The sequence below is a fragment of the Idiotropiscis lumnitzeri genome, chromosome 20, assembly GCF_059441095.1.
Source record: "Idiotropiscis lumnitzeri isolate Australia: NSW breed Sydney's pygmy pipehorse chromosome 20, RoL_Ilum_1.0, whole genome shotgun sequence".
Lineage (NCBI taxonomy): Eukaryota > Metazoa > Chordata > Actinopteri > Syngnathiformes > Syngnathidae > Idiotropiscis > Idiotropiscis lumnitzeri.
Genome location: NC_142410.1, coordinates 5925913 through 5938599, shown reverse-complemented (window position 1 = coordinate 5938599; position 12687 = coordinate 5925913). Strand labels below are relative to the sequence as shown.

General features: G+C 42.4%; 1 protein-coding gene across 5 annotated transcripts in view; it reads right to left on the bottom strand.

The window, feature by feature from the left end:
- Positions 1 to 12687, bottom strand: part of snx29 (sorting nexin 29) — a 153441-nt gene that overhangs the window by 94624 nt on the left and 46130 nt on the right. For all 5 annotated transcript variants that reach the window (XM_088284001.1, XM_088284002.1, XM_088284003.1 and 2 more), the window contains exons 17-18: positions 11715 to 11770; positions 10788 to 10869 (exon numbers count right to left, since the gene is read on the bottom strand). In XM_088284001.1, coding sequence (XP_088140127.1) covers positions 10788 to 10869; positions 11715 to 11770 — 138 coding nt within the window. The remainder of the gene's footprint in view (positions 1 to 10787; positions 10870 to 11714; positions 11771 to 12687) is intronic.

Here is a 12687-nt window from a genome sequence, read left to right as displayed (position 1 = left end):
GATAAGGCGTTGCCATAACAACGGGACAGATGCTATTCACCTCACGTCAGGCCAGTGATATGAGCCGACATGATTTAGTAGCTGTTTAAACAATGAAGGAGGGAAAGTTTATGTGGTTGTTTAGAGTCCCCAAGCTTTGTTCCGCCGCAGACCGGTTCATACAAGTCCAAGTCCACTTTTGCGGGGCGGTGCTCACCGCATTCGTACCTGAGCTAATATTAGCGCAATGGCAACCCAGACAATTAGCAATTATTTTCAGCCTTGAATAATAAATCAACCGGAAGCACGGCAAGTTTTTTTTTCCCCATCTGTGTGGCCTGGTCCAAAGAGGTCCGCAGTCCAGTACCGGGCCGTGGGCCGGTGATTGGGGACCATTGGTTTAGAACACATTGCAAAGATGTGACACAAATATCGTAAAATCTACATTATCAATTATTGACACAATGACACGAGCAGAAAAAAAAAATCTTGAGGTTACATAACGGTGACTGCGCATTAACACCGTCAATGTAAGGCTGCACAATTAGAAGTAATTCCGTCATGAAACGCAAACTCGTTTTCTTTCAATTTCAAAGAAAAACGCCGTCCAAAGCGCCGCACACGTCTCAGCGCATTGTGTTCCACTTATCAAAACTATTTTTCCCCCCTCCCTTTATATAACATGATAGAAAAGCTTCAATCCTAATTATGAGGAGACGGTTACTTTCCTCACTGATGTTTTTGTCGGCGTGCGCATTCCACGATAGAGCACGAAATGTGCAAATAACAAATCTGACATTTTTCGACAGTCATTAAAAGACGTGAGAAGTTTTGCGAGCCGCCGGAAATGTCTCGCTGTTATAGCATCAGGAGACGTGTCTGGACGATATCACAAAAATGTTGCTGAGACCTTTGACTATTATCCTCACGAATTTCCGAGCCTGTCCAAATATAATCCGGAGCGATTATTATTGGTATTCCACTTGGCAGCACGGAGCCGAAGTGGACGGGCAACCAAATAAATTCAATTGTATCGTTTAAACGGCACATCAGAGCAAAAAGACAAACAAGTTGTTTGAAATGTACATGCCGCTTTGCGTTCTCCATAAATTAGAGCATTATTTAATGCCGAGTGACTCTTATTTATCTGGCATTTTCCAAGTGGCTTCTCCAACATTCCCCACTGGGAATATTCCATGCGCTCAACGCATAAACAGACCGTCTGTATTTTGCTTCCATTAGTCTGTAAAATGTGAAAACACGGAAGCAGCTGTTGTTGTTGCCGGGCTGCTGTTACATTAAAATGCAGCACCTGAAACTAAAAGAGGACGCCGGGAGAATTTGTTTTCTCTGACTTCACATTTATGGAAAGGATGCCGGCGGAAAATATTCGGCCATCCTTCTCGAAATCACAGCAAACAAGTTTCGTTTTTTGGTGAAACAAGAAATGATCGCTTGTTAGGAGACCTTGTGCAATGACAAGCATGACAATGACGATGGAGGGAGGGGGGGGGGGGGGGGGGGCGATGGCATTTAAGCGTCCTCCTTGGTTGGTACTCTAACTTATGGAACAAAGCCCGCAGTTTTCCGAGATCAAGTAGGAACGACAAAACGGTTGATTTGGGTGAATGAGCATTTGAGAGCGATGATTTGGCAGATTTATTAATTACCACGCTCTTTGGCCAGTGCTTAATGTTGGTAAGCCGTGACGAGGCAATGCCAAAATTGACTAAAAAGCCTCAAATTGCTCCGGATTTTCAAACAACTTCCATAGAAAATATTGAAAATAAATAGAAGAAAAAGACGTGAAGCCGTCTGACGTTTTACGCTATACTTAAAGGGGAGGTTAACCTAAAAAAAAAAAAAAAAAGAAAATCAATAAAATAAAAAAATAATATATCATAATATAAATATAATATAATAAAAAAATTAAAATAAAATATAATATATAAAAAAATATATCCTGTGCCTTCACTTCGGTCAGCCATTTTGTCATTGTCGACTGAAAATGACATCACAGTTGCTCAGGGATCAGATGACAACCATTCAAGGCTCACCTGTTTTCGGAAGCTGAGCCATGATTGGTCGTTAGTGGATCCCTGAGCAACTGTGATGTCATTTTCAGTCGACAGCAAAATGGCCGCCCCCTGAGATTGATACAAACGGGTTCCTTTTACTGCTTAAACTCAAATTCCACAAAGCACAAGATGAATAAACATAAATGTTTTGAATTGAATTCCCCTTTAAAAGGTATTTTAACCTAACCTTGTCAGAATAAAAATAGTAACACATTAATAATAATAATAAATCCTGCCATGTCCACAAAATGCTAAAAAAAAAACAAATTTATGGCCACGAAATAGGCATCACGTCACGTACACAAGAATAACTATTAACATACACAGAATACAAATTTGTGGTTTCATAAAAATCACTCACAAGAACAACTTGGACATCTGGTTAAACAAATGATGACCAACCCCGCCCCCCACCCCAACTGCAAACCGGATGTTGCTCAAATACACTTAAGTGCCTTTTCTTTTCCGTTCCCGTCAAGAGCTTGCGACGCACGCCAGGCTTATCAGAACGTCTTTGTTGCTTTATACCCAGCCGAAAATAAAATTCAGTCATACTATCTCGATCAATTATCTTTTGTCCCCCAGGCTCTCCCTTCACCTTATCGCTTCGAGAGAGGGAGCGCTTGATTGGCTTACTCGACTGTGCAGTAGGGAGCCACAGCTAATTCATGGTCACAATTTGAAAAAAATAAATAAATAAATAAATAAATTGCGAATGCATGTCATATCTGCTTATACAAAATGAGCATTTTGTGACCACAATTAAAAAATTCTTTCCCCGCCATGTCTGTTGCGCTCCTGTGCCATGTGATAAGACGGCAGCAGGCTGAGCAAGAAGACATTAGTTATACACACGTAATAAACGAAGCACAAAGTGCAAGGACGTATATACTAAAATGTTTTTCTGTAAGGTTTTACAAACTCTTGTTCCATTTTAAACTTTGAGCGCATGGCCCTCGAAAGGTCCATGCTCAACGCTGGTGTACACTGTAAATTGCGGCCAGGGAACAAGACCTGGATCTCTCTCTGGTGAGATTCTCAGGGTGGCATCCAGCTGCGAGAGCTGCTTTTATTGATTGCTATTTTGATTTCTCGCCAAAAAAAAAAAAAAAAATAGACTTGGAAAGAGAAACTCTTTTTGCAAGTAATTATCCCCCTCTCCCCCCTTGGAGACATTTCACAACAAACATGCAAATAAGATTGTTGCAGTTTTTAAAAAGGAACGTATATAATACGGCTGTCAAAATTAAAGCGTTAACATTGGAGTTTAATTACAATTTCATAAAGCATTAAAAAAAAATGTTCTAACTCATTTAACTCAATTTTATTTATTTCCAGTGGCAGTTGACCTCTACTCAATTTGCAGCCAAATTTAGAGGAGCGTCACAGGCTGCGAGGAGAGATTTTTTATTTTGTTTTACTTCAAAAAAATTGCTTCATGGCTCAATGGGAAGGTAAAAATAATTTGCCCACTTTGCAAAGACAAATCCATTAATCCATTAAATTACCATATTTGTTTTATGTCTTTGGCGGGTTATTCAAGAGTTGTAGTTTACAGGAAAATGAACTTATGCAAGGGATCAAACTAATTCCAAGATTTAACTCAAACAAATGACTTGACAAGCTTTGCAGAAAATTGTAGAAAAATGTGATTAATCACGATCAATTACGGGAAATTTTGCTACATATATATATATATATATATATATATATTTGGTTCCACATTCAAAGTCATTCTTCAATATTTTGCCATGCCAACAAAGGGGACAAACGTGATGCAGACTGAACAGTGGCGACAGATTCTCCCGTCACTACAAAGCAACAGGAGGCAAAGTGCAATCGTAACAAACATTGAGAAATATGGCTTGGAAGACCAGAGGAGGGAAAGAAAAATCTTTTATTTCACGCAGTACTTCTCCCTTCATAAAAGACGGCCAGCCATCAATACAGCAGACAGCGAGCTTTTTATTACTAAAGTTCTTTAAGACCAGTGGGTGGTAAGCACGTACGGTGCACTTGTTCAAGTTCGAGGCTACCTCGGAAAATCCTCTCACGGCGCCCCAGGAAGAAGAGGACAAAGCTCTTATCGTCATATTTTATCACAATTGCCTCCATTATTCCCATCAGCCCCTTTCCCTGTCGCCTCCTTCCTTTTTTCCTCGCGACCGAAAGCTCAGGCTTTGTAGGATATCATCTCTTCCTTCTTCCCCGAGAACACATGAACCCCTAACGAGTCCCAAAGATTAGCCATCTTAAGGAAAGCAGCAGACATTAAGTGCGTCGCGGCGAATGTGATGTAAAGACGAGAGGAGTGAGACTCAAAGGCAGAGAGGGGCGGAGACCGTGAAGCTGACTGATGAGACGATTAAACATGCGAGGTAAAGTCAGACAATTAAGTGGCCCAGACAGAATGAGGAACTCCAAATTGACAGTCAGAAAGAAAAAGGAGCAATGAGAGTGGAGCTGATTGACAAATTATACTTCAAGCTCAAGAGTTCATCGGGCATTATGAGGGTGTTTTAAAAAAAAAAAAAAAAAAAAAAATCGCCGCAGCCAAATTAAGAAGACGAAGGTAGGCCACATTTTCCATCGTCACATGCAGCTGCCCGGGACACACCGATGGCTGGCTCACCGTTGACGTGATAAAATGGGCGCCCTTTGTGTTGATTTGTAGACGGTTCAAATCCGGGTGACGCATCGACTAGAGTGGCTATTTTCACAACCATATAAAAAAATCCCATGAACAGCTTCAAAATCCAGAATGATGGCGAATCAGTGTAGCAGTAGAGACTCCATATCGCACAAGAAGACAAAATGGACATTTTCACTCAGGGGTGTGCTCACTTTTGTTGCTTAGATTAAATTCTTTTTTTTTTTTTTTTTGAAGGCAAAGTAAATTCACACAAACTGACCACTTGACACTCATTCCTAACTGGATCTTCCCTTATATGTCAGTAATGGCCTTAAAGCAGGGGTGGGCAAACTTTTTGATTGGCGGGCCACAATGGGTTCCAAAATTTGACAGAGGGCCCGGACCAGGAGCAGATGGATGGAGTGTTTTGGTAACCTCACCTCATCAGAGGAAAAAAAATAATAATAATAATTTTAAATGAAAATGAACAAAAGCTTTACAACACAATATCAGTCTTTGACACACCACAGTATTTAGGTTTATTCATTTAATTTTTTTCAAGTTCGGCGGGCCGGATTAAAACATTTAACGGGCCGCATGTGGCCCCCGGGCCGTAGTTTGCCCACACCTGCCTTAAGCGATACAGTGAGTCCATCTCATTGTAAAAATGTAACTGAGTCCATTACAATGTATTATACGTAACGTAAATTTAGTCGATGTGATATGTCGTTGCTATAAACAGCAAAACAAGCGGCCTTCCCGAGGACGTGTAATCTAAGACTGATGGATGTGAGACCAAGACGAGTGTAATTATTGTCATCATCATCCTAAAACATTCATCATCACAATCATCAACATAACAGTTATCTCCCTCTGTCACCAACTCATCATTCTCCTGACCATTATCGCTCACACGCACGCACGCGCACATGCAGGACCATCAGCATGAGTTGCGCTTAAAAACACAACACCTATTTCCCACAAACATCCACAAATATGCTGGAAATGAAATCTGATACAAAGACTCGTCAGACTTTCATCATTTGCGGTGAATCAGAAGGCCTCGCACCGTCCATGAGGTGAACCCTGAAACGTAAATTAAAGGCGCTCCGACGGAATCCCGCTTTGAATTTCTCCGGGAGTCCATGTGGCATCACAAACGTACCAATGAGGATGTCTCAATTATTCATAGAGCGGTTTATTTATGTGGCTGCATATGAACGGCTTTGAGAAGCACGGGGAAGCCCACGACTGGTCATGCCATGGCGGTTAATTAGGGGCATTTATTTTTCCTCACTGTGGTTACAATTATAAGCAGTTGACAATGCCGGATGACACGTGAAGTAAATTAAAAGTTTATGGAGAAATAGGTTAGCTATGTTTGCATTTGTGTTGATTACAAACTATATAATTGCATCGTTATAAAATGAGTCAGACAGAATCCAGCTTACCTGCAACTCTAATGAAGACATGCCATCAGGAATGTTGTCCAAAGAATCAGATCCCGTTTTTTTTCTATAATGAGGCACGGGCTTCTATTAGACTGATTCCAAACCACTTTAGTCTGTGCGATATTAGTCCGACTCGAATACCCTCACATATTACCATCATTGTTGACATCACGGGCGGAGAAATAATATACAGAAACACTTACACACTACGGAGTGAGTGTTGGATGCTTTTCTTGAAAGGTCCGTCTTGAAATTGGCCTCTCAAGTGCATCTGCAATTAAATCCACACGTTTGCCTCCTTTGGCCATTGTGGTTGAAAAAAAAGCAAGAATATATTTGAGATTTTTGAACGGTCGCCAGTCGCCCCTTATTCACACAGAACAGACGCCAGCACGATTGGATCGGAAGGCGTCGGACGAATAGTGCGTAGTATTGGTCTTATGAAATCTGCCCGGCAACATGAGCGAGCTGAATTCTGATTGGATAAAAACTCTACCTAAAAATTCAACACTAGGCAACAATTTGATATCAATGTGCAGAATATAATCATAATTTCTTGATTATGATAGGCCAGCAGAGAAGGTCTTGAGGGCCCACCACTGGTATTTAAAATCAGCAACAAGACAAACAACAAAACAGTTACAAGAGGACTTCTCATTTTCAGTTATGTGTCGAAAATGGATGAAAGGACCGTCTGGAAAGGAGCGCCAGGTTAAATTCATGATTCATTGTTGTCACGGTTGCTGTGGAGGAGGGAGGGTCTCACTTGCACGGCCTCCGAATTAATCATCAACGGCGTCGTCATCTTACAAACATATCTGATCACGATGAATAGGGGGGAATTAACAAGAGAGGTCCGAGAAAATCGAGGGAAGAAAATGAAGGGGGGGAGGGAGGGGTAGAATTCGCGAGATGGATGATGCTACACGTTTACCATGTTAAAAAAAAAAACAACAAAAAAACGAACATGTTAAGAAATGCGACACCTTGACATCACTCATTACTCATATGCCTCATTATAAAATAGATTTATAATCTTGGAAGTCTACTATCCATCATCAACAATTCGGGTTACGATACAGTGGAATGGACCCTCAAGCATAATTTGGCAATTTATGTTCCCCAGACAAAATCTTTCAAATTTTAACTGCCACAGTAATATGCACCGCAGGACCAGAATCGAACCCGGAACCTCTGAACTGCGAGGCCATCATGCTAACCAGTCCTCCGCCGTGCCGCCGTAACGATGCGATGTGAATTCTTCAGACTTAAAAGTAGCAAACCGTTTGTCGTCAGCACCACAATCCTGATCCTGATAATAGGAAACCAACAAATTCCTTGTTTCTTAAAGGGGAAGTCAACCCCGAAAAAAGCTTTGCAAAAAAATGTTCTAGGCGTCTTCACCAGTCAAGCACGGCATTCTGATGAATATTCCCTTTGTGGAAAATGATTTAAGCAGTCAAATCCACCCGTTTTTGTCCAACTCAGGCGGCCATTTTGTCAATTCTGTCGACTGAAAATGACATCATAACGACCGATCGCGGCTCATGCGTTTTCTGAAGCAGACTAAAAACGCACAGGTGACACAAATGAATGTTGAATGTTCGTCGATGTTCATACAAATGAGGCGTCCTCCCCTCCTCTCATTACAGCCCCCACTGCTGGGATTTTGTAGGAGGGAGAACACCGCGCCCGGTATAATGTGCTCATTATGAGTTCAGGCGGGAAAAAGGGGAAGGTGGAGGAAGGAAAAAGGAGAAACGGCCACTGATGATGAAGCGATTCCATCTCGGAGCCTCGTTGATCTTGGTGGAAGTCATTTCGAAAAAAAAGGATTGAGAGAAAAGTGGCTGTAGAGGAAAGAAAGGAAAAAATAGAGTGGGAGCTTCAGCATAATGCTGTGCAAGCTGGTGGATGGGGCGGGGGGGAGACAGATGGGGGATGATGGAGATGGAGGGGGGCGGGGGGGGGAATAAGGGCGAGTTGTAAAGACTTTGAGAGAGGTAAAATGTGAGAAGTGGTGTTTAGATCAGCTTTCCTCCTCTCAGCGGCAGCAGCACATGGCTGTTAGCGAGCTTATTTTAAACCACAAGGTTGCTGTGACCTAACTTACGCCCGGGCTTCAAAAATCCCATTGACTCACCGAACCTCGCCGAGAGAGAGAGAAAAATAAAATAAAATCGCAGCTATTGTTCATTGCTCCCATAACTCGCTCCATTTCGAAAGCACGTGCGCGTGAGAACCTTTGGAATAGTCTTCACACATTGGATTTTTTAAAAAGCCCCCCCCCCCTCATGATAGCACCCCCAGTCTTTTAAACAGCCGGCCGGGTGTTCAATCACGACAACTAGCTCACCTTAACAACAATGACTCGGGTAACCTTGGCCATCCATTAGGCTGTCGGAGAACAAAAGCCCTTTCCGGAGGGAGCCATTAGACGAATATAGCTCTGGGAAGGAAAGTTTCCAATGCGCCAGATGGGCTGAACTTTCTATTGGGCTCAAGAGCTGGACAGCAGCCGCCCTGAGACCAGCACTGAAGAGGCCAATAATACCAAATCAGTGCAACACACCACAATGTTACATTAGCAGCATTATGCGTTTTAATAATGTCAGATTGATTGTTTATTATTATTTTTATATTGCATTTTCCACCTCCTTATAGTTCCTCTTTGTATTTTATCTCACAAGTCAGTCTACTTTCACATTTTTCTATTTCGGGTGGAAGTACATCTCTGTGCGTGTCAAACATTCCCACCTAAAATGAGCACTTTCATACAAGGTTGGTGTAACTTTTAAAATTGTGATGGATTCTGGGTACGTTAGCTTTGAAAGCATGACAATGGCATCACCGGTGCGCCCACCTGTAAGTCTCAGTGAATAAATGAGCAGCCGGCTGGCGGGGAACGAGTCGCTGTTCGTGAAGTGTGCTGGAGGGGGGGGGGGTGAATGTGAGTTGCTGTCCGTTGCAAATTTGACCGAACGTGCAAAAAAAAAAATAATAATCAGTTCCGAATCTATTTCAGCATACCGTATGTATATTTTGACGGGAATATCGGGTAAATTCTCTGAAATTACAAGGGGCTGATGATTTATGCTTTTGTCTTGATGCGATGATGCTTTTAATTTAAGACCCCCCCCAAAAAAACGCGTCGGACAGCTCTCGGCTCGAGATGTGAATTTTCATCAATTATGTATAAGCGGAGACGGGCTGAGCTCGCTCGCAAGCCGTCCCTGATGTTCAGTTAGCGCTGAGGATGTGTCACCTGTCTCAGACTGTCCTGGATGCTTTCACCTGACGAACATTGCGGCGGTACAAGCTGGCAATACGGTGCGTGCGTGTGTCAAAGAGTCAAGTTTAATACCTTGTGAATGTGAACGACACGCTAAAAGTTGCAGGATAACTTGACAGATGCAAGCAGAAGCAGCAGTTTAGTTTGTCGGACAACTCTCTGAGACGTGCGGCTTGAATGTGTTCTCAAGTTATTCTGGAGGCACTGGGTCAAAGTGCAGAGTCGTAAAAAAAAAATAAAAATAAATAAAAAAGACATCATTATGAATTGCAGAAGTGGTTGAAAGTGAAGAGTGAAGAGCTGCAAAGAAATGTTTTCTTGTCACGTCGTGAAAAGGTGACAGCGCAGGGGAGCCGATCAAAAAGGCAAACATTTGCCTCTGACATGGTTTGCGTGATAGAAAAAGAGGCAATTACTTCCCATTAGCTCTCACTCCACTGAATAAAACAACGCAATGTTTAATCGGCGAGCGAGTGTCCTCTCCATCGGATTCCAGCTGAGTGGCGGGGTACACCAAGGACTGGTCACCGAGCCACCGTTATTCTCAAAAATCGCACATATTCGCTATTTCTGTGCTCAGGCCAGAGCCGTATCGAATAGGGCTTCACGATATATCGAATAAATATCGATATCACGAGACTTGATCAGTCAGATGCAAACTTAAATGCGCATCACCACCCAATAGTTGGACATTATCTAGCGCAGTGGTCTCCAACCACCGGGCGGCGGGCCAGTAGCGGTCCACGGGTTCTTTGGCGAGCTGCACAGATGAAATCTTTTTTTTTTTTTTTTTTAAATATTTCCGGGCCAGTACCGGTCCACGGGCCACTTTGGCGAGCTGCACAATATATCGAATAAATATCGATGCAAACTTAAATGCGCATAACCACCCAATAGTTGGACATTAGCTAGCGCAGTGGTCTCCAACCACCGGGTGGCGGGCCAGTAGCGGTCCATGGGCCACTTTGGCGAGCTGCACGAATGAAAATTTTATTTTATAATATTTTATTTTGAAAAGTGACCGGCTTCTCTCTGTTACATCCATCAATGATGGGCTCTTGAGCAACATCAGGATGGCCTCGTAGTCGCATTACGCTAATATCAAGCTTGCAAAATGAGTAAAAAAAAAACAGACCACATACGGAGCTATAGTCAACAAACATCGTGCAGCCATACGGTCTAATATGATGATATTGCTTCGGCACCAACTTGCGTCATCTTGGAGCCAAGGAACCATAAAACTGACACCACATGTATCACGGACAGGCGCGCATATAGCACAGCTGTGTTCGTAAACACATACATCCAAAGTGCTGCCTTGGACGACTCGGGCAATTTAATAAAGCGCGATTTACCTGATAGACGTGGTAGGCGTTGGCAGCTCGGCCCTGCAGGAACACAGAAGGGATCCACACGTTGATGAGAGCACGATGGGCCCTTTAGGGACACAAACAATAAGCGCCTTCAATCGTTATGGCCGATTACGTCCATCATCATAGTCATGATCATCACCATCAAGAATGCGTCGATGCGCCACACTCGGTGAGCTCCGGCACATTAAAGCTTAGAGCGGTGAAAGATGTAGAAAGCGTCGTGCCATCGCGTATCAAAGCATGCTGAGTGAAGGGGGATCATTAAGATTTTGGTGAGAGATGGGGGAAAAAAAAGTGTTAATTTTAGTGGGTGGTCAAAATGGATCAAGCACGCCTCAATTTGAGGTCATAAAACGGACAGTGAGCAGAGGATAAACAAATATTTTATTTAAATTTTCATTTGAATTTTATTACAATTCAATTAGTTGCCATTGTAAAATGTTTTTTTTTTATTTAATTAAACATTATACTCTCATGCCCTACTCTTGTCATACGCATCTTTTTACTTTCTGCTTTTTAAATTTCTTTCATCTTCCTTACATTTGCTTGTCTTTACATCCCGTGGGATATTCATTGAAAGAAATCAAGCATTAAATACACAGAAAATTCCACACGTTTTTGTCGCGTGTGTGTCTTTAAGAGGCGGACCCCTACTGGTGTCGTATGGCATCAGTGAGTGTGCGTGTGAGCTGTGGTCAACAGCAGCTCCAGCTTGAGTGTGTTTAAATAACCAAGTCTTTGAACGGCAGTGTGGCTCTCCTTTCCCATATGCCAGGGAATTAGAGGAAGTAAGTATACTGGATTAAAAAAAAAAGAAAAAAACTTTTTAAAAAATGATTCTTTTTTTTTTTATTTTTTATTTTTTTTAATCTGGATCTTTCCTAAACCCAGAAATTGCGCAACTCTTACGTTTCAAAATCGGAGAGGCTGGGGTCATCTGATGTCTGACTCAAATCTCCCGGGACCTAAAAATTAAAGAAAAAAAAAAAATAGGTGACTCATTCTGCATTCCCAGCATACGTCGACAGCTAAAGAACGCACATCTGTACATGTAAACGTGAAACGTTGTGGTTACTGTTTACTGGAGTCAACACCTGGAACACGTAATTCTAATCCGACCCCCACAAATGTATGATTGTGTGTGTTAGAATCTGTGTGTGTGTGTGTGTGTGAATCCATCAAGCTTGTGATGATTTGCATCAGTCATTCAGGTGGTCCCTTGCGGCACCACATGAACAAATCCAGATGTTGGCGGTCTTGGTTAAAAAAATAAAGAAATAAATAAAAAAGTGTGTCATCGCTCCATCTCGGTCATTGAAAGCTGCCGCATGTTGAGGAAACTGAGTTTACTGTCGGTCAAGTGAAGCCCTCCGCATCCTTCGGCACAGTGGATAGGAAGGTCACAGGAAATGTGTAAAAGTTTCTGACCATGGCCTGAGCGCGTTGAAGCTGCTCAGCATGGCACTGTAAGGACATGAGTGCTAACACGCTTACACACACACACACACACGCTGAGCAGTCCAGCAAGGAAAGGCTGGAGTTAAACGATAAGAGGCCACACCTTCGTTGACCTTCAACTCTTTAGTAGCGCGCATCAACTCGCACAACAGATGGTGTGTGTGTATGTGTGTAGGTGCTCTCCGTGTAAACAGATGTTAGTGTCATGTGGCGTTGACGTACAAAATCCTGAGGGGGCTGGGGGTGTGCATTACGTTGAGGTGGGGGGGAAAAAAAATATTGACAGCACGTCAAAAAAAAAAATAAATAAATAAAGCTTCATTTGAACACATTGAGCAAACCGGAATGCAAACTTGACAAACACAAGATAAGACCTTCATTTAATTAGGCCCCGAGCAGGCCCTCTGGGAATTTTTTTATTATT